General features: G+C 36.4%; 1 protein-coding gene across 4 annotated transcripts in view; it reads left to right on the top strand.

Moving 5' to 3' along the window:
- LOC111142597 (nucleolar protein 4) overlaps positions 1-21,910 on the top strand; it is a 397,248-nt gene that overhangs the window by 324,328 nt on the left and 51,010 nt on the right. For all 4 annotated transcript variants that reach the window (XM_022495896.1, XM_022495895.1, XM_022495894.1 and 1 more), the window contains one exon: positions 18,354-18,534. In XM_022495896.1, coding sequence (XP_022351604.1) covers positions 18,354-18,534 — 181 coding nt within the window. The remainder of the gene's footprint in view (positions 1-18,353; positions 18,535-21,910) is intronic.

Here is a 21,910-nt window from a genome sequence, read left to right as displayed (position 1 = left end):
GGCTCCATCCCAGGACCCTGAGCAGAAAGCAGACGCTTAACGACTGAGCCATTCAGGCGCCCCAGGACATTTGACTTACTTCATATTAGCTCAGTCTTTTATCACCCAAATGTACATGCCAACATTTTTGCTTTAAAAATTAAAGCTTTGCTAATCCTCTGAAGAAAAGAATTGGGATGAGAAATAAGAGCAGGTCAGAGCCTCCTGAGGGCCACAGATAACCTAAACCTGCCCAGGCAAGAAAAACCAGGTTGCTGGAAGATCTCAGAACTTTAGAACGAACTTAAAGGAACTGGGGATGTTTCACTAGAGGAGACAAAGAGTAATATTTGTTCATTCACAGGGAATGATCTTTATCAGGCTTAAGCTGTCAAATACTGCTGGGAGCTCTTTCACAGCTGGCAGAAAAGTGGTGTCCAAAGCAGATCTTACCCACTCAGTGTAGCGCAGTATAAGTTAATGTTGTCAGGCAATTAAGACACAAAAGGCAAAAAAGAAACATGATGAGTAATATCATTTTAATATTCCATGCTTATCTATTTTAATGTGACACAGTGACAGTAGAATTGATAAATTTTTCAAATAAAAAGTGTTCTATCTTCATCTGTTTAATAAACAATACTTCTTCTATGAACACTAACTATGAATATTTTCTGTATGCCTCGTACTAAATATATTTTTAGGTATATCTTCATATGTTTATAGGCAAAAATTCAAACTTTTTTTTTTAAGTTTTAAAATTTGTAACTGCCCTCAACTCTAGCTTCAAGGACAAATGACATTCCATTATGAAGGAAGGGGTGTTTAAATTCTAAAATAGCCTTTAAAATAAAATTAAGCAAAATGAAAAATAATGGAATCTCATAAGGCCACTTCATCATGAATTCAGCGTGATCTTCAATTTAAAATTTCCCTTTGATGGGATTTGCTGTTTGTTTGAACCCAGGCACTGTGCGGGAGGCTGGATTTGCTGATAAGCAGTTTTTTCATTTCAGTGCAAAATCAGCAAGGTGATTAATACTTTTAATTTCCAGAAGCCTAAATTATGCAAATGAACTACAACTCTCTTTCCTCTTCCTTCTCCCTCCTTTGGGGGCCTTCCCTTGCAAAGGGAAGATAGGATAGAGTCCAGTGTGTAAACGATCGAAAAGAGCTGGGAAGAGCGCTCCTTTGCCGGTCAGCCGTTCATCTAGAGTTGCTGTCAAAGGCTGGCCCAGCCCTCAGCCTGCTTGTTTCCGGGTGTGTTTGGATGAATAAAGGCGCACAGTTCTATCGGCCCTGTGGAAGCCATCTAAATAGGGCCGTGTTAGTCTTTGTACAGCTTTTTGAGTAATGCAAAATTAAATGCCGTATAGGTATTTAACACAACCACCACTTAAAAGAAAATATGATCATATGAAACTCTGTAGAAGGGCTAATTAAAAATGAGGGCTTCGGGGCGCTTGGGTGGCTCAGTAGGTTAAGCCTCTGCCTTCAGCCCAGGTCATGATCTCAGGGTCCTGGGATTGAGCCCCACATAGGGCTCTCTGCTCAGCAGGGAGCCTGCTTCCCCCTCTCTCTCTGCCTGCCTCTCTGCCTACTTGTGATCTCTCTCTCTGTCAAATAAATAAATAAAATCTTAAAAAAAAAAAATGAGGGCTTCATTCTAACCTGTGCCTTTTGGGACTTGCTTTACAAAGGCTACCTCTCGCGCTCCTGCCATGGCTTTAAAATGCTTCCTGAGCTGTGGGCTTTCGAGATGCTTTATGCCAGGAATCCTTCATTTTAAATAAATTAATTTAGTTGTTTAGTTGTTTACCTTATAAATGTCTTTTAATTCTAGCTTAAGGACTCTGGCCCCATTTTTTTTTTTTTTTAACTAAACATGTCTTTGCTATGACTAAACTTAAATAATGTGTTTACTTATTTGGGGACCCAGAGGCTTATTTTCTCTCTGAACTTACCTGGAACAACAGGCAACTCAGTTCAAAATGAATACTGATAGATACATTTTGAGTGGAAAAAAAAAAATCTGCCCAGTTGTTCCCCCTTCATGTTCTGCAGGAAGGCTGTTGGTTCCAAGTAGCTCACAGAAATCACAAAGAAAGGTAGAATTTTAAAAAGGAAGTAAACCTTAATTCAGTGGTTAGGAACAAGGTTCATAATTCAGCTTCAGTTTGATTTATATTCGTATATTCTGGCTGATATATATTCATATGTCCTTCATGTATACTCACTGATATATATGTTATTTTTAATACAGCAACTATCCTCTCAAGGGCAAAAACCACATATTGTTTCATGTTAAAATACAGAAAAAGAAAAGAATCAAATCTAAATAGGTTTCTTATTCCTATTCTTTTAACAATATTTTCTATTCTACTGTCAAAATGTGGAAAGGAGATAGTATATGCATATTTGTAGAAGTTGGAATGGGTAAAAGATCTAAAAACTCTCTTATTTCTCATCCCAATTCTTTTCTTCAGAGGATTAGCAAAGCTTTAATTTTTAAAGCAAAAATGTTGGCATGTACATTTGGGTGATAAAAGACTGAGCTAATATGAAGTAAGTCAAATGTCCTGGGGCGCCTGAATGGCTCAGTCGTTAAGCGTCTGCTTTCTGCTCAGAGTCCTGGGATGGAGCCCTGTATCGGGGTCCCTGCTCTGTGGGAAGCCTGTTTCTCCCTCTGACCTGCTCTGCATAGCATGTTGGGTAAGCCTACAAACTCTAGCGTCAGGAGTTTAAACCTCAGTTTCAATACTAACAGCTGTGTGAACTTGGATAAGTCACCTACAAACCTTTGTGCCTCTGTTTTTCCAATATGTAAAATGAGAGTTTAATAATATATAATTCATTGGGACATCCTGTGGATTAAAATGATATGACAATTAACACAGTTCCTGGCATGTAGTCAATGCTAAGTATTATCTGGTAATATATTTATCTCTCCTTCTCTTTATCTCTCTCTTTGGTGTCATTCTTTATTCAAGGAATAATTAAATGCAGGCAGTTCAACATTCTAGAATTTATAGAGTTTTATCAATGCAACTTAAGATAACATTAGATAATTTTTGTCTAATTTGCTTATACATTAGTTTCCCTATCATATGCATTTTAATACTAATTGTCCTCTTTTGTTATACTTCAGTCAATTATAATCAATAATTCTGAAGTATTACTTATTTCCCGTGCTCCTGTGTGAGTTCACGGGAAGTGGGCATTCATTCTGTAATCACTTATTACAACTGCCATGTCTTGCCTATTGGGTGCGCTCATTAAATATTTTCACAAATGATTGAAAGTACTTATAACTGTACATCGTTTCGGAGATGCTAATATTACAAAATTTCCTCCCCACTTTTTGTGGGCAGATAATATTTTGGACATAAGTTTAAGGCTCTACTTTCAGCCCTGTTGAGTGCGTTATATAAAATATCAGTCCGTAATGAAGTTGTTCAAATCCTGTTGCTGTTGACTTTGCATATTGTTACTCTTCGCCCTCCTTCTTCCCATCCTGCATCCTGTTTCTTGTTATCACCCAAGTTGTTCAGTATCCCATCAATACACCGACGTGTCTCGGTTTACACGCTGAATGGCACAGGCTTAGAGCACAACTCTGTGACATGCCTTCTAAAAACCTCTCTTCTAGCTTCTCTAACCCATCCACCTGTCTTTGGATGTGGTTATTCTGTTAGATGTGAACCATCCTCATGCTGCTCTCTTTCAGCACACCCTGCTTTATTTCGTCACGTGCTTTGTTCTGTGTCTAGAAAATCACCATGATCTGCATTTTTAAGTTTTGTTTTTTCCACGAAGGAAATGAGGTAAGTTTAGCACGAGTTGTTTCTTACCACTTTTTAACCAGTTTCAAAATATTTAATTTGTCAACTTTAATGACTTATATTGCCCTTACGATAGCAGCAGTGTGATCTTTCTATTCACATGTTTAAAATTTTCCTTTCCTTTTTTTATAAAAAAGATTTTATTTATTTATTTGACAAAGATCACAAGTAGGCAGAGAGGCAGGCAGAGAGAGAGGGGGAAGCAGGCTCCCTGTTGAGCAGAGAACCCGATGTGGGGCTCGATCCCAGGACACTGAGATCATAACCTGAGCCGAAGGCAGAGGCTTAACCCACTGAGCCCACCCAGGTGCCCCTAAAATTTTCCTTTTCTATCAAACAAAACTTTAAGGTGGTTTGCCATCTGATGTATTCAAACCATTCCAAATGACAAGAATCTGAGACTAAAAGATCCTAATCCTAAACATATTGCATTACATCCTGAAGTTTTCTTACCTGTCATCTTAGGTATATAAAGTTTGAAATTCTACATGTCTTTTGACATGGCAAAGTAAATCCTTGTCTTTATCTCTGCTTCCTTCCAAAACCCCACTAAAATAATTGTAAGTGAATGTAAAGAGGTTAGTCCTACGAGGGGATACAGAATGGGGAAGATTCAGGAAAGGAAAATGGAAATCTGACATGTAAATGATAGTAGCGAGATAACAGTAAGAAACCATTCAGTCCATGTACACCATGAAAGTCTGAGAACTAAGAGCACCAGGTATTCCAGAAAGTGGAGAAGCGTGAATATGAAAACAGAAGAATTGGCTCAGTAGATCTGAGAAGTTATTAGATCCTTGGTCCCCTCCCCAATACTGTGTTACCACAGGATCTCTTCCTCTGACCCCCCAAGAAGATGAGAGGCTTATCCTGCAGAGAAATAAAGGCAAGAAGCTCTAAGCCCTGTCAAGTCAGGTATAATAGCAGGAACCATATACTGAAAATGGGCAGAATAAATTCTTCAAACTGAAATCTCTATATCTCTACTAAAGCCCTTTTCACATTTTAGTTCCAAGAATAGAGATAGCCTAAGAATTTCTTCCATTCAGAAAATGGGAAATCTTCTTTAGAAATTGAGGATCCAGAGAGGAAGATAACTGTGAATCTTAGCGCTCCAGATTTCAGAAGCAAAGCAAAGAACAGAAGAAAAATTTGAGGCAAAACATAATCCATATTCTCAGATTTTTTAAAAAGGTTTTTCCTTGAAATAAGAAATGAATACGTGGAAAAGAACAATAAACAAAATCAAACTCTTGGAATATAAAAAAATATAGTCAAAATTGTTTTAAGGATTGGAAGATCATTTGGGAAATTATGCAGAAACTTAAAAATTAGACACAGAATGGAAAATTAAAGAGAAAGTTTTTTTAAAAAGGATCAATCTAGGAGGGACAACATCTGGCTAATCAGAGTCAAGAGAAAGAGAAAATATGAAGAAATTATCAAAAACAACAAAACTTTCAGAACTGAATAACGTGCACTGCCAGATCGAAAGCCCATAAAGTTGTCAGGACAGTAAATGCAAACAAAGATCTGAGTCAGTCACATTACCATGAAATTTTCAGAACATACAAGATGAAAAGAAAATCTTAAATACTCACGGAGAAAAAAAAAAGTCACATAAAAAAGTTAGAAAGCCAAACGACATCACTGAACAAAAACTGTCCTCCACACTAAAATACATCGAAGTAAAAACCTAGAAAATTCTAAAGACAATTCTATATCCAGCAAAATTATCAAATATAAGGGTAAAAGTAGTTTAAGATCATTTTCTGGTATATATCTTCTAATAATCTTTCTCAGAAAGTTACTGGAAAATATTCTCCACCGAAACAAGAACATAAACCAAGGAAGCAGTCACTGAATCCAAGAAGAGGAGACCCAAAGTAGAAGCGGGAGTGGAGGCTGGGAGAGTATCTGGAGTGACTCGATGAAGGAGGCCTTGGAGAAGAATCTTTCCAGATTAGAATAAGAAGGTAGAGTTCCAGGAGAGGAGTGTCCAGGAGGAATACAGAACTGATGGGGCAATGGATGGATTTGATGATACGGAAGATGTTCCAAGGGGTTTTGTATATGTGTGCGAGAATCTGGGGAAAATTACTGTTAGTGGCTTAGAATACTATCCAGTTAGAAACAGTGGCTGGAATACAAACAACAGGAAAGAAAAACACATTTTAATACCAAGGGAATACAAATTTAGATAAGAAAGTATATTCACTTTCCCTGGTTGGTTCAGTAGTGAACACTGTGTCATTCTGGGACACAGCAGGGCAGATAGAGCAGATTCCAAAGAGTATTGAAGACTATTTAACAATTGGACTGTTTACATAGGTGTGGGATCGCCTAAGGAAATGCAGAAGAGGAGGGGAAGCAAGACTAGCAAGTGGAGAAGCCTGGAGGAACAAGGGAAGGGAACGGTTAGAACCAGACCAAAACCCAAGCCCTGACGGAGGGACTGGTTGGTAGGATCCAGGTTCAAGGGAGGGGAGGACGATAAAGCTGCACCAGAGCACAGCAGGGCAGGAGAGGCTGCCTGGGGGGTTAAAAACCCCACACACTGCCATCTCTCCACCTCTGAATCCTTCCTGGGCTTCCCGTTGACTGAATTCAGCGTCCAGAGAGCAAGGGAACTAACTTCATAGTGATTGTACTCTCAGGGAGCTCTCTTAGCACTTCTGAAGGGGGTGGGGGGATGAGAATATTCAGTTCAGTAGCAAAAATGTGTGTTTAAATGTTTTGTTGTAAGGCAAGTTCTAGTCTTAGCTGTGTGAATACTAAATGTGACATTATGTAACAAAATCTGAGGAATCCTTGAGATCTTTGGGGATGAAGAATGTTTTGTATCCAGTGCAGGATGGATTTCTGTGCAACAGTCACACACACACTTCCCCCGTATGTTCATATGACCACCTCTTTTTTTTTTAATTATCATTTTTAGCTTATTGGCTTATATACTTTTCTCAGAAAGGCCTTCCATCTTGGACACCCATCTCCAATTATTTTTTTTACATTACTCTATATTCTTTCGTTTTTAATGGTTAACACTGTCTGAACTTATTATATCTTAATAGGCTTCATGTCTTCCTCTTGCCTAGTTTCTCCTCCTCCCATACCTCGGTAGGTCCCCTTGAGGGCAGGAATCTAGTCTATTTTATCTGATGTCACCCCAGCACCTAGCTGGATGTGTACCCCAGTAAATAGGATATTCAATAGAACATTGTTTAAAGAATCATGTAAGATTTCATCCTGTTTTGTACATATGAGGTCATCAAAAGCAGGCTTGTTTACTATGGCTCTAGGTCTCTAGCTTGTTCACTAGGTCTCTAGCTCAGGAGACTGGATGGAGGTGTCATTAATAGAAGTCAGGACTTCAGGAGGCAGAGCAAATTATGGCTACAGACGGGAGAGTATGAGAAGAAAGTGTACAGTTTTGACATACTGGTTGGGAAGCACCTGTGGAGTACGCAGGTATTTATGTCCAGTAGGTGGTTGAAAAGATGGACTCGGGGAAAGGTCTTAATTACAGATTGAGCTTTAGAGGTCTTTGGTGTAGTAAGGATAGAGGAGTCATAAACACAGTTGAGATCTTGCAGGAAAATTCAACAGAGAAAGTAGCAGACGCAAAGAGAAGCTTTGCATATATAACTATATTATTTTTACCAAGATTTATTATGGAGTAGGATAACATAATCCCGCATCTTAAGGAAGATAATACCACTACTTCAAATACATGCAGTGTTCAAGAACATTAATGGGGTTACTTGTGTATATTTTTGAGAAGTTAGAGAACTCCTAAAAATTAGTGACTTCTTGAACAACAAATTAGTTTTTCATCATAGATAGAAATAAAATTGTATAATTTATATGTGATGTATGAAGAAATACACTAATGGTGCTATTTCTTTCTTACTATATACCCTACACCACAGCCAACATGGTAGATCAGAACACTTTACATAACTGAGTTATAAGTAACAGAAACAGTACTATTCAGGAGAGGAATATTAACGAAAAACATTGTATTTTGTTTATGTATATATATATATATACCCATATATAGTCAGGCTTAAACAATGTGTATTAAATTCATCACTAGATTATTTTCAGTTCATTTCATGTTGTCTCATGCATGTTCCTTTTGAAAGTTAATGTCACATTATTATAAAAGCATTATGACTCAGTGACTCCAGCATCACCATTTTAATGGCTTTTCTAATTACTTTAGCTTGACTATTTCATAATTGATATACTTGAAATACCAAAATGGATGGGTAATTTTTACACCCAGATTATATTAAATTATAATAACCTGTAAGCTTTTATTCCAATGTGTAGGAATTAAGATCTCAATTATGTGTCTCCTTCAAGATACACAGTTCAGATGGAATTATGTTTACTGTATGATTGAACATAATGTTCATCAAAAGTAGCCATTAAGGAATCTATTATGTAGAGTGACATTAGGAAGGGATTGTTCTTCATTTTGCTCATTCAACCATGCTGACACACCTGTTTCTAATTTTGAAATCATCTGATTACCTCCCAACATCAGTGTTGAAATAGCATCATTAGTCAAGTTTTTCTATTTGCTCAGAAAGAGATGTGAAAAGATGAAAATTGTGTGCTGTGGCCAGTATTCCCCCCCCGCCCAAACTTTAATTGTATTTTCAAATCTCTGTTTTCCAGTTGAGCCTAATTTTTTTAAGCCAGTAATGAAAACTCCCAGGATCATACTGAGAAGATTTGGGGTGACTGCCGTCAGGGATAAATGCATAGTATTTGAGGGGTTTCTTTTAAAGTACTCAGCCTGAGTTTTGTTGCTCTATGCTTATGTAGCCATTTGTGACAAGGAATTTAATCACAGTTTTAACATAAATTGTAGCTTAATCTTGTACTTTAGGAAATCTGTGTGTTTTCCTGAAATGAAATGAAAAAGAATGAAAAGAAAGTTCGTTACTCTTCATGAATCTTTTAAAGTAGCATGTGTTTTGTATGTGATTTGAACTAAAATGTTAGTCACAACAGCATTAATATCTCTTAGTTTATTTTAGCATTAGCCAGTAATACATAGATGTTCTATGTGGACAAAATAAAATAAATATCAAGCTAGAATTGATAACTGCCAATAACTTTGTGTATCCCAGACTTGATTACACCGTAGGTAAAACAGTGCACCTCTTCAGGCTGTCCAACATTATACTCTAGATGGCTGTTGCACAAAGTTAGCCTCACTCTTCTGACATCATCATGTTAATGGGATTCCTATATAGTAGCTAATGGTTAACTTCTCTAAGAAAATTTTTTACTGCCTCCATTGTGCCTCTCAAAGTTTAACACGAAAAATATTTGTTCTGAATTTTGGTTGCAACTATAATATTTATTTGTTCTGAATTACTACAGCTGTAATATTTTTATAGCTAAAGATTCTGACATAGCTATATCAGAATCTTTAGCTATAAAAAAATGTGTAGGTTCTTGCCTTGGGGGAAATTTCTAATTGTTAGTCTATAATTGTCTTGACATTCTTTTTGGACTTCCCATCTTCTGTAGAGTATTTAGTTCAAGGTCTTTCTGTCTATAACAATCTAAGAATTGAACAACCCATTTGCACACAGTTGAGGTCTTTGTTCTCTCTCCTATAATATCTTTTAATCTCTATTTGATTTTCTTGCATTTTTTCATAAACATGATTGTATATTGGAGAAGTACAAGAATTTTAGATAAATAAGACTTGCTTCTTTTGTTTAAGGGTGGCTGGCAGATATATTAGAGATTTAGGGAGAAAAAATATTTTGTTATCCTGGAATTTAGGTTAGTAAGGGTGTGAAAAAGGAAGATATTTTTTAGTTCTTAGTTTGATGAAAGCCATATCTAAACTTGCTTTATTTATATAACACTTTTTGATTTCACACAAAAGTAAAAAAAAAAACCAAACCTAAAAACTTTTAAGAAACTTTAAAAAAATCCTTTAAGAAAAAAATTTAGTTTGTTATTCAACATTAGATACATATGTTAAAATGTTGGAAATAAGATTAAAAATTAAATGACAAACCATCATCAGATATAACATATACAAACAAAACCTAAAACCAGCAGAAGTAAATAATAAAGATTAGAGCAGAAATAAAGGATATAGAAACTGAACCATAGAACAGATCAATGAAACCAGGAGCTGATTTTTTGAAAAAGAATTATGAGAAATTTTCTATATATTGATGCCCTTTTGGGACATTTAGATGGCTCAGAATACTACACTGCTAAGATTTTTTTTTTTTCCAGTGTAAGTTATGACCAGAGGATAGAGTGTTATAAGAGGAAGTGACAGAAAATGTGACTGCCAAGATTATTCTCCAACTCTGAAGAGCTTTGGAAGCCAGGAACTTTTAAGTTTAATTCTCCAAGAAAAAAGAAATCTCAAAGTTTTCAAAGAGAAAGCAACATGATAATGATTTTAGAAGATAGGTATTATGCTAAGCAAAATAAATCAATCTGAGAAAGACAATTATGTGATTGCACTGATATGCGGGATTTAAGAAACAAGGCAGAGAATCGTAGGGAAGAGAGGAAAAAATGAAACAAGATAAAACCAGAGAAGGAGACAAAACCATGAGACTCTTAATCTCAGGAAACAGAGGACTGCTGGAGCTGAGAGGGAGTGGGGGAATGGGATGGTTGGATGATGAACATTGGGGAGGGTATGTGTTGTGGTGAGCGTTGGGAGTTGTGTAAGACTGATGAATCACAGACATGTACCCCTGAAACAAATCATACATTATATGTTAATTAAATTAAATTTAAAAATATATATAGGCTTCAGAAGATGTGGACAAGATTTGAAGGGGGAAACACTGGCCAGAGGGTTATCACATTAGCCCAAAGGAGAGATTATGGGGCTCTGAATTATGTATTCTCCGTGGGGCCTTCACAGATGTATGCCATTGAGGATCATTTCCGAGATGATGCTGAGAGGACTTATGTGTTGTTTGACTGAGAGAAGTCCAGTATAGGAGAAGAAAAATTCTTGGTGTAATGCATTAACCAGAACAAGATATATTGGTGATAGAACAGCTATTGTTTGTTTGTTTTTTTTAATTAAAAATTTTTGCAAGAGGTATCTGGAAGAAAGAAAACATAAATTTAATTTCAAAATATTAAATTTGACATACCTGAATTTCCTGTTACTCAGGCATGAGCCTCAGAGGGAAGGTTGATATTAGGAGTAAGAATTTGAAGGTGACAGTTATATAGGTAATATCTAACACTAGGCCTGTCACGGAATCCCCAGGAAGAACATTGCAACTGTCTTACCCAAACAAAATATTATATGAAAGGGGACAAAGAAAAAAATAATCTAAGAAAGTTCCTTTTTTTTTTTTTTTTCTTACTCAGTAGAGCCCAAATTGTAAATAAAGGTATGGTTTTAAAGATGTTTTGAATTGCTGTAAATGTAAATTTTTATTTATTTTTTTGGAAAGATTTTATTTACTTGAGAGAGAGAGTGAGAGATCCCATGAGTGGGGGAAGGGGACAAAGGAGAGGGGGAGGCAGAGTCCCTGCTGAGCAGGAAGCCCAAAGTGGGGCTGGATCCCAGGACCCTGAGATCATGACCTGAGCTGGAGCCACCTGCTTAACCAACTAAGCCACCCAGGTGCCCCTAGATTTAAAAAATATTAAAACAACAACAACAACAAAAACCTCAGGAGAAGCAAAAATATCGTGATTAGGAATAAATAGTTTTTATCTCCAAAATGCATTAAAATTTAATGTTTAAGATACCAATTTGGTATTGGTTTGTTAAAATTGATTTTTTTTTTTGAGGTCAAGAATACTACAATATCATATAAAATCACTAACCAAAAAGTTTATAACTGCCATCCAATTTTAGAGCCTCAAAGGGATGTTGCCCTTAAATTTCGATTTTGGTCCTATTAACAAAGGAACTCAAAATTGAGTGTTAGAAACCTGTAGGAAATTACATTTATTTTTTTAAATCCAATTTTTTTGGTCAATAAGTAAATAGCGTGTTGCCCTTAATGTTGAAATTTTTAAATGCTAAGTCTGTACTTTCATTTTTGATAATAAACCTTTAAGGCCATCAGGAAGGATTTTAGAGCTGACTTTGCAATATACTTGGTTACTTCTTGCCAACCATGTATCTATACTTACCAGGTCAGGGACTGTATTTACTTTGTAGTTTTATTTAAGCCAGTAGTTCTCAAAACTATATTGTTTACAAAATCATTGGAGTGTGTATAAAATTATTGGGAGTGTGTATAAAATTGACAGACATCTAGGTAACAGCTATCTCGTGGTTTCAGTTTCTCAAGTCAGAAACACAATCTAGCTTCTCTATTATTTCACTTCTTATCACTAGGTGACTTGTATTTGATCAAGAGATGTTTTCCTGGGGCACTTGGGTGGCTCAGTGGGTTAAGCCTCTGCCTTCAGCTCAGGTCATGATCTCAGGGTCCTGGGATCACGTCCCACATCGGGCTCTCTGCTCGGCAGGGAGCCTGCTTCCTCCTTTCTCTCTCTCTCTCTGCTTGCCTCTCTGCCTACTGGTGCTCTCTCTCTGTCAAATAAATAAAATCTTTAAAAAAATTTAAAAAAAAAGATGTTTTCCTTATTATCTTAGTGGATTTGGGATCATCTTTGCATAAAATCGTCTTCTGTGTTGACTATCTTAATTATTTGTATGGCCAACAAGGGAGGAGACAATATGGAATGTTCCTAACTGGAAGAAAGAAAAGACTTCCTGAATATTACTCTGTGTGTGTGTGTGTGTGTGTGTGTGTGTGTGTTGACGGCATCATCAATCACTTATCTCAAGTGATGAGTGCATTTACTTCAAGTGCAGACTTGTTTTGTTCTCAGCAGTAAAGCAGTTTAAATGGAAGTTCCGGTTCTCTCAGATCTTTTATGAATTTCCATGGAAACTCTCAGCAATGTACTTAGTTCTAGAACACTTGCTATCAAGTGGAAGAAGAGAAGCTTTTAGAAAGTAGGCATCTTTTCCAGTAGTTTACATGTGAAATAAATTGTACTCCCTCACCCCATCTGTACTAATAAAGCAAAGGAGAAATTTAGAGCAGTCACTTAAGTAAAAATGCTTCTGTCATATAGACTGCAGAGAACATGTAAAGATAGGAGACATCTTGTAACAGTTGTCTAGAAAGCTCAGCAAACTTACACCTAAATTATCCCTGTGTTCGCTATTTCGCAGTGAGAAGCTTCTTTGAGGTCTGTGCAAAAGGTGAATCACTAGTTCCCTGACCACCTCAATGATAAGCTAAAAATATAACTCACTGTTGATGCAACATTGCCTTGCAAACTCCAGTTGCTCTAATAGTGTAAGGTAAAAGACAAAAAGAATGAAGGTATCTGGATTATTGAATATAGCAGGAAATTTTATTGGAGTTTTCTAATTATAGATAGAGAAAACTTTATGAAAGCACAAAGTATACTTAATAGATGGCAGAAGGTATAGTCTAAGAAAAAGTGTAATTCTTGGGAGATATAAAGGCAATAAAACATTTTCCATGCAAAAAATTTTTTGAACTCTATTGTCAAAAATTTGAGTGGAATCAATCAAATTTCATTTTTATAGAGAAAATGTCTAAGGCTCTTGAGTTAAGGATTCCTTAGGCATCTGCACTTAGGAATTCAATGTATATGGCCCAAGTACCAGATCAGGTTCTGCAAATTCAAGTTCAACCCTGTCCAGTTTCTGAGGTTAGGGTACAAGAGTATACAAACCAGTCTTCTCAAAGACTGTGATAATGTCTACTCTTTAAAATGATTCTTAATCTTGCCCTCCATCCATAAGTAATCACACAGCCTATTACAAGCCTAAATATTACTAGAGTATTCTGTAGTATATATTATAAGCTAAATATTAAATGCATATTTATATACATCAAGGCTATATTTATTGATAAGGCCAGAGCCTACCTACAGAAGTAACTGTATTTCTTTAATTTGTTGTATATTTTTAATCAAAGAAATCTGAATCAAAACAACAGTGCATTATCTAGTGCACAGCTGGTGGTCATTAAATTGCCGATGTGATCTTATTTTTATGGAATTTTTTAAAGAAAATTTGAACTATGTCTCATAAAAGCCAGGATAGGATTTTGTATGATTGTTGATGAGTAAAATTTATTTCATTGCCTAGCTATACAGTCTTGTAACCTATGAATATTATCTTCTTTTAAAAATAAGCTTGATAGCAACCCAGGGAGCAAGCTGTCAGCCTTGAGAAGTTTGGGAAATAATGATTATTAAAAGTTGCTTACAGACATAAAATGTGACTCTAGGGAATATTTATTTTTTATATCATTAAAATCTATGCCTCTTCGAAACCAATAACAGTGATCATTCAAAAGAAAAATGTGTATTAACTTAAAGTTTTGCCCCCAAAATACTACAGACCAGATTTTATTGGGACTTTCATATGTTTTCTTTCTCAATATATAGTGGACTGCCAAGAACTTAATAATGCAAATCTGTGTTTGAACACAAATGACTCCCTACAAGCCTGTTTTGATTATTAATGAAATTAATTATCTGCCTGTTCCATGCAGTTACTGTGGCTTGGAATAACAGTTAATAATGAGAGACTAAGGCAAATTTTAAAAATAGCATGTTTAGTAATACCAATTAATTCTAGCATACAAAGAATCAGTAAGCAAGTATTGTGGAGATAAAGCCTTCTCTCTTTTTATTCATCATTAAGAAACTCCTCTCCCGTGAGTGTATCTTATTTTCATTTTCCAAACACAGAAAAATAGACTGGGATGTTCAGAAGAGCCACCCATTTTGCCAAACTAGAAATTCACATTTTATCCTGTTGCCTAAATTATTTTCAATCAAGGAATCTGAGAAGTTATGCTCGCAGTGGAATTGTTTGAGGCCAGCCCCTTCCCAAGGTCCTTAAATTTGCTTTGAAGTATTGAATATTCTGCCTTCTTTCAGAGTTTCAGTGGCTACATGTCCTTACAGAAAGAATACTTCATAGCCCAGTGGTTTTATTATAAAAATGCACTTTAGATGGGGTGATTTTATGAATTAGACTAAGGCAAAGAAGGTCCACTAGTCTGCGTAAAGAGGTAGAACGTGGCAGGACAGGGTATCCATATGTCCTTGTCCCATAATCTCAGGAAGACTCTAAGACATTTCCCCTAGATGCCTTATAGTTCCATGAATGTAATTTGAAATCTATTTCTTTAGAGAAAATAGAAGTCATTGACATAAAAGAAAATCCATGGTAAATATCATGGATTCACCTATCAATTTTCTGATAAGCCTTCCTAATTTAATAAGTTTAAATTGAATGATTATGTAAGACATGTCTTTGTTCTGCTATGGAGGATTGTATGCGTGTGTGTGTGTATAAATATAGTATGTAATTCACATATATGTATATATAGTATATATGTATGTGTATGTGTGTACATATATGTATATGTGTGTATATATGTGTATATGTATATATGTGTATATATATATATAAATGATAATCTCTGTCTCCAGGAAGGGAGGAGATTGGCACTCCTAGATGGGAGACCATTTCACTGCACTTTTATAAAAGACTTTTGGACACTGCATGAGGTGCTGTCATCATTGATTTGACCATTTTCCACTTACTCCGTCATTGTAACATGCCATTTAAAAGGCTGTTGGTTACAGTTTCTAAGATTGTAATAGTTGCTATGTTCCTGTACCATTAATATTGCTTTATTAACAATTCTTGTTCACAGTAGCACTATAATTAGTATAATTATTTACTTCAGACCTACTTATTATGGCACATACTTGCAGTAACAAAAGATTCCTGGAAATATCCTCTTCAATATCTTAGATTATTTAGGCTCATACTATCTGAGGTGCCTGGGTGGCTTAGTCAGTTAACCATTTGCCTTCAGTTCAGGTCATGATCCCAGAGTTCAGGCTCCCTGCTCAGTGGGGAGTCTGCTTCTCTCTCTCCCTCTATTCCCCACCTCCCCCTGCACCCTAGCTCGTGCTCGCTCACTCTCTTTCTCAAGTAAATAAATAAAATCTTTGAAAAAAATAAACTCTCTTACTATCTGTAATATTATATCGTAGTACCAGGAAAAAAAACCTACCTCTATTGGCATGTTTCTAGCATAAGTCCCTACTTTGAGGGCTAAATTTGGTGAAAGTCCAATATCTCCATTCTAAAACCCACTGTCTTTGGGTACTTTCAACTAGCAAAGAGTAACTTTCTAATTAAAAAAAAAAAAAAAAAAAGCCTGGAACTTTCTGACTTCCTAGTCTAAAAAATAGAGCAGTGATAAAAAAAAAAAAAAAAAAAAAAAATTGGATCCTATCTTGGTCTCTTCTTTAGTGAAGTTTCTCCAGGAAAGTGTTATTCTGAAGTAATTCGCCCTCCCAGGGATTACCAGGGTTTAAATGGCAAGAGAGAATTACAATCAGATATTCCAGTTCATATACCAATTTCAGTCAATTTGCATTTGTTTTTTGTTTTTAAAGGTAATGCTGGGCAAATTCTTATTTTTAGTCCAGTTTACACAGAGTATTTTTTTCCATTTATGAAATTTTTCTTACCTAGAAATGAAAGGTTGAAATGCTCTAAATGTGTCTAAGTGTAATGGTCAGAGTTAAATAAATCAGAGATGAAAAGATCAAAAAAATGAGAACAAAATCATAATTTCATAATTCTGATAGTTGTGGTGATGCTTTTTTATTTTTATTTTTTATTTATTTATTTTATTTTTATTTATTCCATATGTCCTCTTTTTCTAGTACTTGGTGCCTTTTAAAAATGTATTTGGGGCACCTGGGTGGCTCAGTTGGTTGAGCAACTGCCTACGGCTCAGGTCATGATCCCGGACTTCCAGGATGGAGTCCCGCATCCGGCTCCCAGCTCCTTGGGGAGTCTGCTTCTCCCTCTGACCTTCTCCTCTCTCATGCTCTCTCTCACTCATTCTCTCAAATAAATAAATAAAATCTTTAAAAAATGTATTTGAAAGTTACTCTATTTTTCTAAACATGTACTCTAAATTTAAAAGTTGTGAAAGACTTCTGATTATGACAAAAACACTCCTAGGCATTCACTAGGGATCTGTTTATAATTCTTATTTAAAAAAAAAAAAGAAAATATGAAGAATGCAGTGGGCAAGTAAAGTCATATATACTGTATATATTTTAGACTTTATAAACTCACAGCTGAAGAGCAAGTCAACCTGTTTTACTAGTGAAAATACATACAATTTATTACAGATTTTAATTTCATTGTCTTTTACGGCTTGATATGGTAAGAAGTTTTGATTCACAGTTTGCAGACACCAGTGTAGCTTAAGAAAGGAAAAACAAGTGGAAAGGCTCTGGTTTATTCAGTTTTTTTTAGGCTGTTATAATGTATGAAATGGGTCTAGTGTGGAGTCAGCATGCAATCAGTTTTGCTACAATCAGTTTTGCTACAATCACGAAATAAAGAGGGAGGGACGGAAGGGGAGCAGGGGTGGAGGGCAGGCAGGCACAGGCTGAAAAAAAAAAAAAGATTTTAAGAAAGTCAGCTTTGCAAAGGTTTTTCTACAAATTGTGATTTCTCTTCATGTGTTTTTTAAGCCCAGCTAGGTTTTTTTCTATTTTTTAACATAAAATTCACCCTCCCAATGATTTCCAAGTGTACAGTACAATATTGTCAACCATATGCATGTTGCTGTGCACAGACTCCCCAGAAGCACCACCTCCCCCCCACCCTCCGCCATTCCTGCAAGACTGAAACTATACCCATTGAATGATTCCCTGGCTCCCACTGCACCCTCCCCCGGCCCCTTGCCACCACCCTCCAACTTTCTGTTCTGTGTGTTTGACTGCTTCAGTACAATCGTGCAAAATTTGTCTTTTTTTGTGACAGACTCATTTTGCTTAGCATTATGTCCTCAAGGTTCATCCACGCTGTAGAATGTCAAGATTTGGGGCACCTGGGTGGCTCAGTGGGTTAAGCCTTTGCCTTTGGCTCAGGTCATGATCTCGGGGTCCTGGGATCAAGCCCCACATCGGGCTCTCCGCTTAGCAGGGAACCTGCCTCCCCATCTCTCTCGGCCTGTTTGTGATTTCTCTTTCTCTCTGTGTCAAATAAATAAATAAAACTTTTGGGGAAAAGAAAAAAAAGAATGTCAGGATTTCTTTCTTCTGTTACGGCTGAATAATATTTCGCTGTCGTTCTATACCGTATTTTCTTTCTTTGTTCATCTGTCTGTGGACATCTAGGTTGCTCTCCCCACCAGCTCTCTCCATGTCATTTTCAATTCAGTTGGAAAGTGCAAATTGTTCCACCTCCAGTCTGTCTCTCATTGTTACTTTGCTTTCCTTTGTTTGTTTAGCCAAATTGTGGAAAATGTGCCTATGTGCTGACTTAATAATGTTGACCATAGATGTTTCTTTCCTGTTGGTGCAGACTTGTAGATAACGCTGAGAGCGCCCTGGTCCAGGTGGACTAGCGCTGTGACGTAAGACGTCACGTAAATGCTGATGTCGTTGCAGGACGAATCCGCGGCGGCCGACAAGCAGTGTAAGCCAGAGGCGGCCCAGGCCACGTACTCCTCCTCGGCAGTGTCCGGCTCCCAGGAGGTGCTGTACATCAACGGAAACGGAACCTACAGTTACCATAGCTACCGAGGGCTCGGCGGGGGCCTGCTCAATCTCAATGACGCGTCCAGTAGTGGTGAGTCTTTACTATTTACCGTGCTTTTAATGTCCATTTGGGGATAGCAGATTCTCTAAATCCGAGAGGAAAATATGAACTTAGTGGGATGAGTAAGTGCCCATCGGCTAAACCCGTGGCCGTTTCATGTGTCACCCTGGTCTCCCCGCAAGGATAGCTCCGTGTTCTGTTGGGGGTGTCCGAAAGGAGGGGCGGGATTATGCAGCTGAATAATGGATGTTTTATACTCAAGAAAGCTCAGCTAGAGAAATAGCTGATTTTTTTCTAACCAGATAGTTAGACATTCTCTCCCCCCCCGCCAGAGCTATAATGCGCTATTCCTCAAGAATAATGACCCATTTTCTCAACGTTCAAAGAGGTTTTTAATTTGGAAAATCAGAGGCACCATGAACCTTAGTGACTTGATAAAAGGCAACTATTATACCTAAGAACATACGAATGGAAACGACACAAAGAAACAACCGCGGCTCTCCACCCTCCATCTGCCGTGAGTGGGGTTCTGAAGCCAGCTTATACTGGCTCACGCTTGGTAAACTTTTAGGAATTTCTTGAGCGTATATTCCAAAGTGATTTCCAAATGGGTCATATAAAAAGAATAAAATATGTGGGTGAATTTCATACAACTGGGTTGTAGGAAAGTTTTTCTAAAATCTACTTAAAATCCAGGGGAAAAAATAAGCTCCATTTCACACACATACTTTCGCATGACAAAAAAAAAAAAAAAAGTATACACAAAGCAAAAAAATAAATGATAAACTGGGAAAATTATTAGCCACCTACACTACAGAAGGTTAATAAGCCAGTGCCTGAAGTTCTTCTAAGAAGAAAGAAATTCCCAAACTATATATTAAAAAGTAAGGCTAGTAAATGAATACATAGCTCTCAAAGAAAACAATGCAAATATCCCTTAAATATGGGTAAAGTTACTTAACCCTACTCCTAATAAGAGAAATACAGATAAGCAAAAATTGAAATATTAACACAGTACTCTTTTGACAAGGCTGTAGGGGAAATGAGTCTCATGCATAGCTTGTAGAAATGCAAAAAGTTGGGGTGGAATTTGTCAGTATCTAGAAAAATTAGACATTTATCACTCAGTCCAGCAATCTCTTGAGGAATCTCTTGTTAGGAATTTATCTTAAAGACATATGGACAAACATACAAAAAGACATATATGCATAAGGCTATTTATTGTAGTATTACTTATAAATGCAAGAAAAAGGATTACCAATAAAAATGTTCCCAATAAAAATGTCTCATCAACTGAAGGTTAGTTGATTCGTTTCAAGTGCATCCAAACAAGATAGTAACATGCTGATATAAAAAGTGATTTAAAAAATCTCTTTATGTACTCCAAATGCTGAAAAGTACCTATAGTATGCTAATATTCATTAAAGAAGGATTTATATAATTAAAGTTTACATAGAGGCAGGAATGGGGGAGAACGTGTGGGGAAAGGAATGTAAGCTGGAATTGTAAGTATACTTGGTTTTTATATTTTGTTTTATAAATTTAACTGAATAATTTAAATACATAATTATAAATGAAACTGACTTTACGGATTCCTGATAGTGACAGAAAAATGATGCAAATGAACTTTATCTTTTTAATGAGTGATTGGCATAGCCCCCACACAGAGGAAATTTTCCAAGTGATCTCAGAAACCATAATTTGACTCCACAGCATGTAAGTCTGTCATAAAACCTTAAACTATTTCCAGTAATCATATTATTATTTTGGGACTGTTTGTGCATTGTGGTTTAAAGCAAATTTATAATTATGTTGATGTCAGTGAAAGTTGGAATTTTTAGCAGGAGGCAAAGCAGATCTAGATGTAAAAGCAATGCATTCTAACAAGGACTATAATCTCGTATTTGAATTGGTAGTATCAGTGAGATATTTTCTACTTAAAAATGCCTAGAAATAAAGATGAATTTTAATTTGAATATTTGAAATAGCCTTCGTGGGCTTTGAATATATTGGGGAAGGAATTGCTTTATTAATGTCAAAGGAGTATATACTCTAGAAAATCACTTACCTGTGTAATACTGGAAATATGCTCTGAGTGTGTTCAGCGGTGACTCTGGAAAGCTGGGGCTGGCTCTTTGGTCTGCTTTGAAATTAAAGGTGCCCTAACGACAGGATCACTGGCTTTAGTCTGAATTAATTGCCTCCAAATCAAAAGAGGGGAGCCTCAAGTAGAAGGGAGAAAAAAAGTCTCTTATTTTGAGAAGAAACAAAGTTTCAAGTGTATATTCAGTTTTTCCAAAGCTAATGAGCCTTCTCAGTTGTTTTCAAGTGTTATTTGTATTTAGACAGCAAATCAGCAGGAATGAGAAAGTTCAATGCCAGAAAGGGACAACATAAAAGCTGAGCATTCCTTTAGCCAATAAAGCTGTAAACTAACAATTCTTTTAAAATATTTGACAAGGGGAATAAGAAATGATAGGTAGTTCAGAAGTCAACTACCAAATCAAAACATTTGGGGAAAAGTGTATTGACTGTAGATTTTATTGACAGAAACTATTTTTTAGACTTAAATAGTCATTTGTTTATTTATTAAGGTAACTTATTTAACATCAAATAATAGTAATACTGATCACTTTACTGAGTCCTTTTGGTGCTTCATGTAATTTCCATTTATTCCTTACACAGTCTTCTGAGATCTGTTTGCAATTTTGTGGAAAAATTTTATAAAATTGAACTTGCCCCAACTAAAAAAAAACAAAAAAACAAAACAAACAAACAAAAAAAAACCAACTTAGGCACTACTTTCTTTTTTTCCTAACATGATTGAAACCCATTTTGTGAGGCTCAGTGAGTAACTTTCCCAAGGTCCCTCCTTAATAGAGGGAGGAGCCAGGATCTGAGCACAGGCCTTCTGACACACTGTGAACTACTGAGCTAACAAACTGTGCAAGGGGGCAAATGCTGAACTATGCAAGAGCCCCTGGTAAGAACTAATCAATTTCTCTCCAGAGACACTCCTATTCTGGACATTTTATTTAATGGGTGAATCATATAATATATGGTTTTTATGTTGGATATTTTTCATTTAGCAAGCTCTTTTATTTTTTTAAGATTTTATTTATTTATTTGACAGACAGAGATCACAAGTAGGCAGAGAGGCAGGCAGAGAGAGAGGAGGAAGCAGGTTCCCTGCTGAGCAGAGAGCCCGATGGGGGGCTCCATCCCAGGGCCCTGGGATCATTACCTGAGCCGAAGGCAGAGGCTTTAACCAACTGAGCCACCCAGGTGCCCCTAGCAAGCTCTTTTAAAGGTTCATCTATATTACAGTATGAATCAATACTTCATTCTTTTTTATTGTCAAATAATGTTCCATTCTGTGGCTATGCCATGTTTTGTTTAGCCATTC

The sequence above is a fragment of the Enhydra lutris genome, unplaced genomic scaffold, assembly GCF_002288905.1.
Source record: "Enhydra lutris kenyoni isolate GAN:26980312 unplaced genomic scaffold, ASM228890v2 scaffoldscaffold8, whole genome shotgun sequence".
In the NCBI taxonomy this organism is placed as follows: Eukaryota; Metazoa; Chordata; class Mammalia; order Carnivora; family Mustelidae; genus Enhydra; species Enhydra lutris.
The sequence above is the reverse complement of the archived record's forward strand: the minus strand, read 5'-3'. Positions and strand labels throughout refer to the sequence as shown.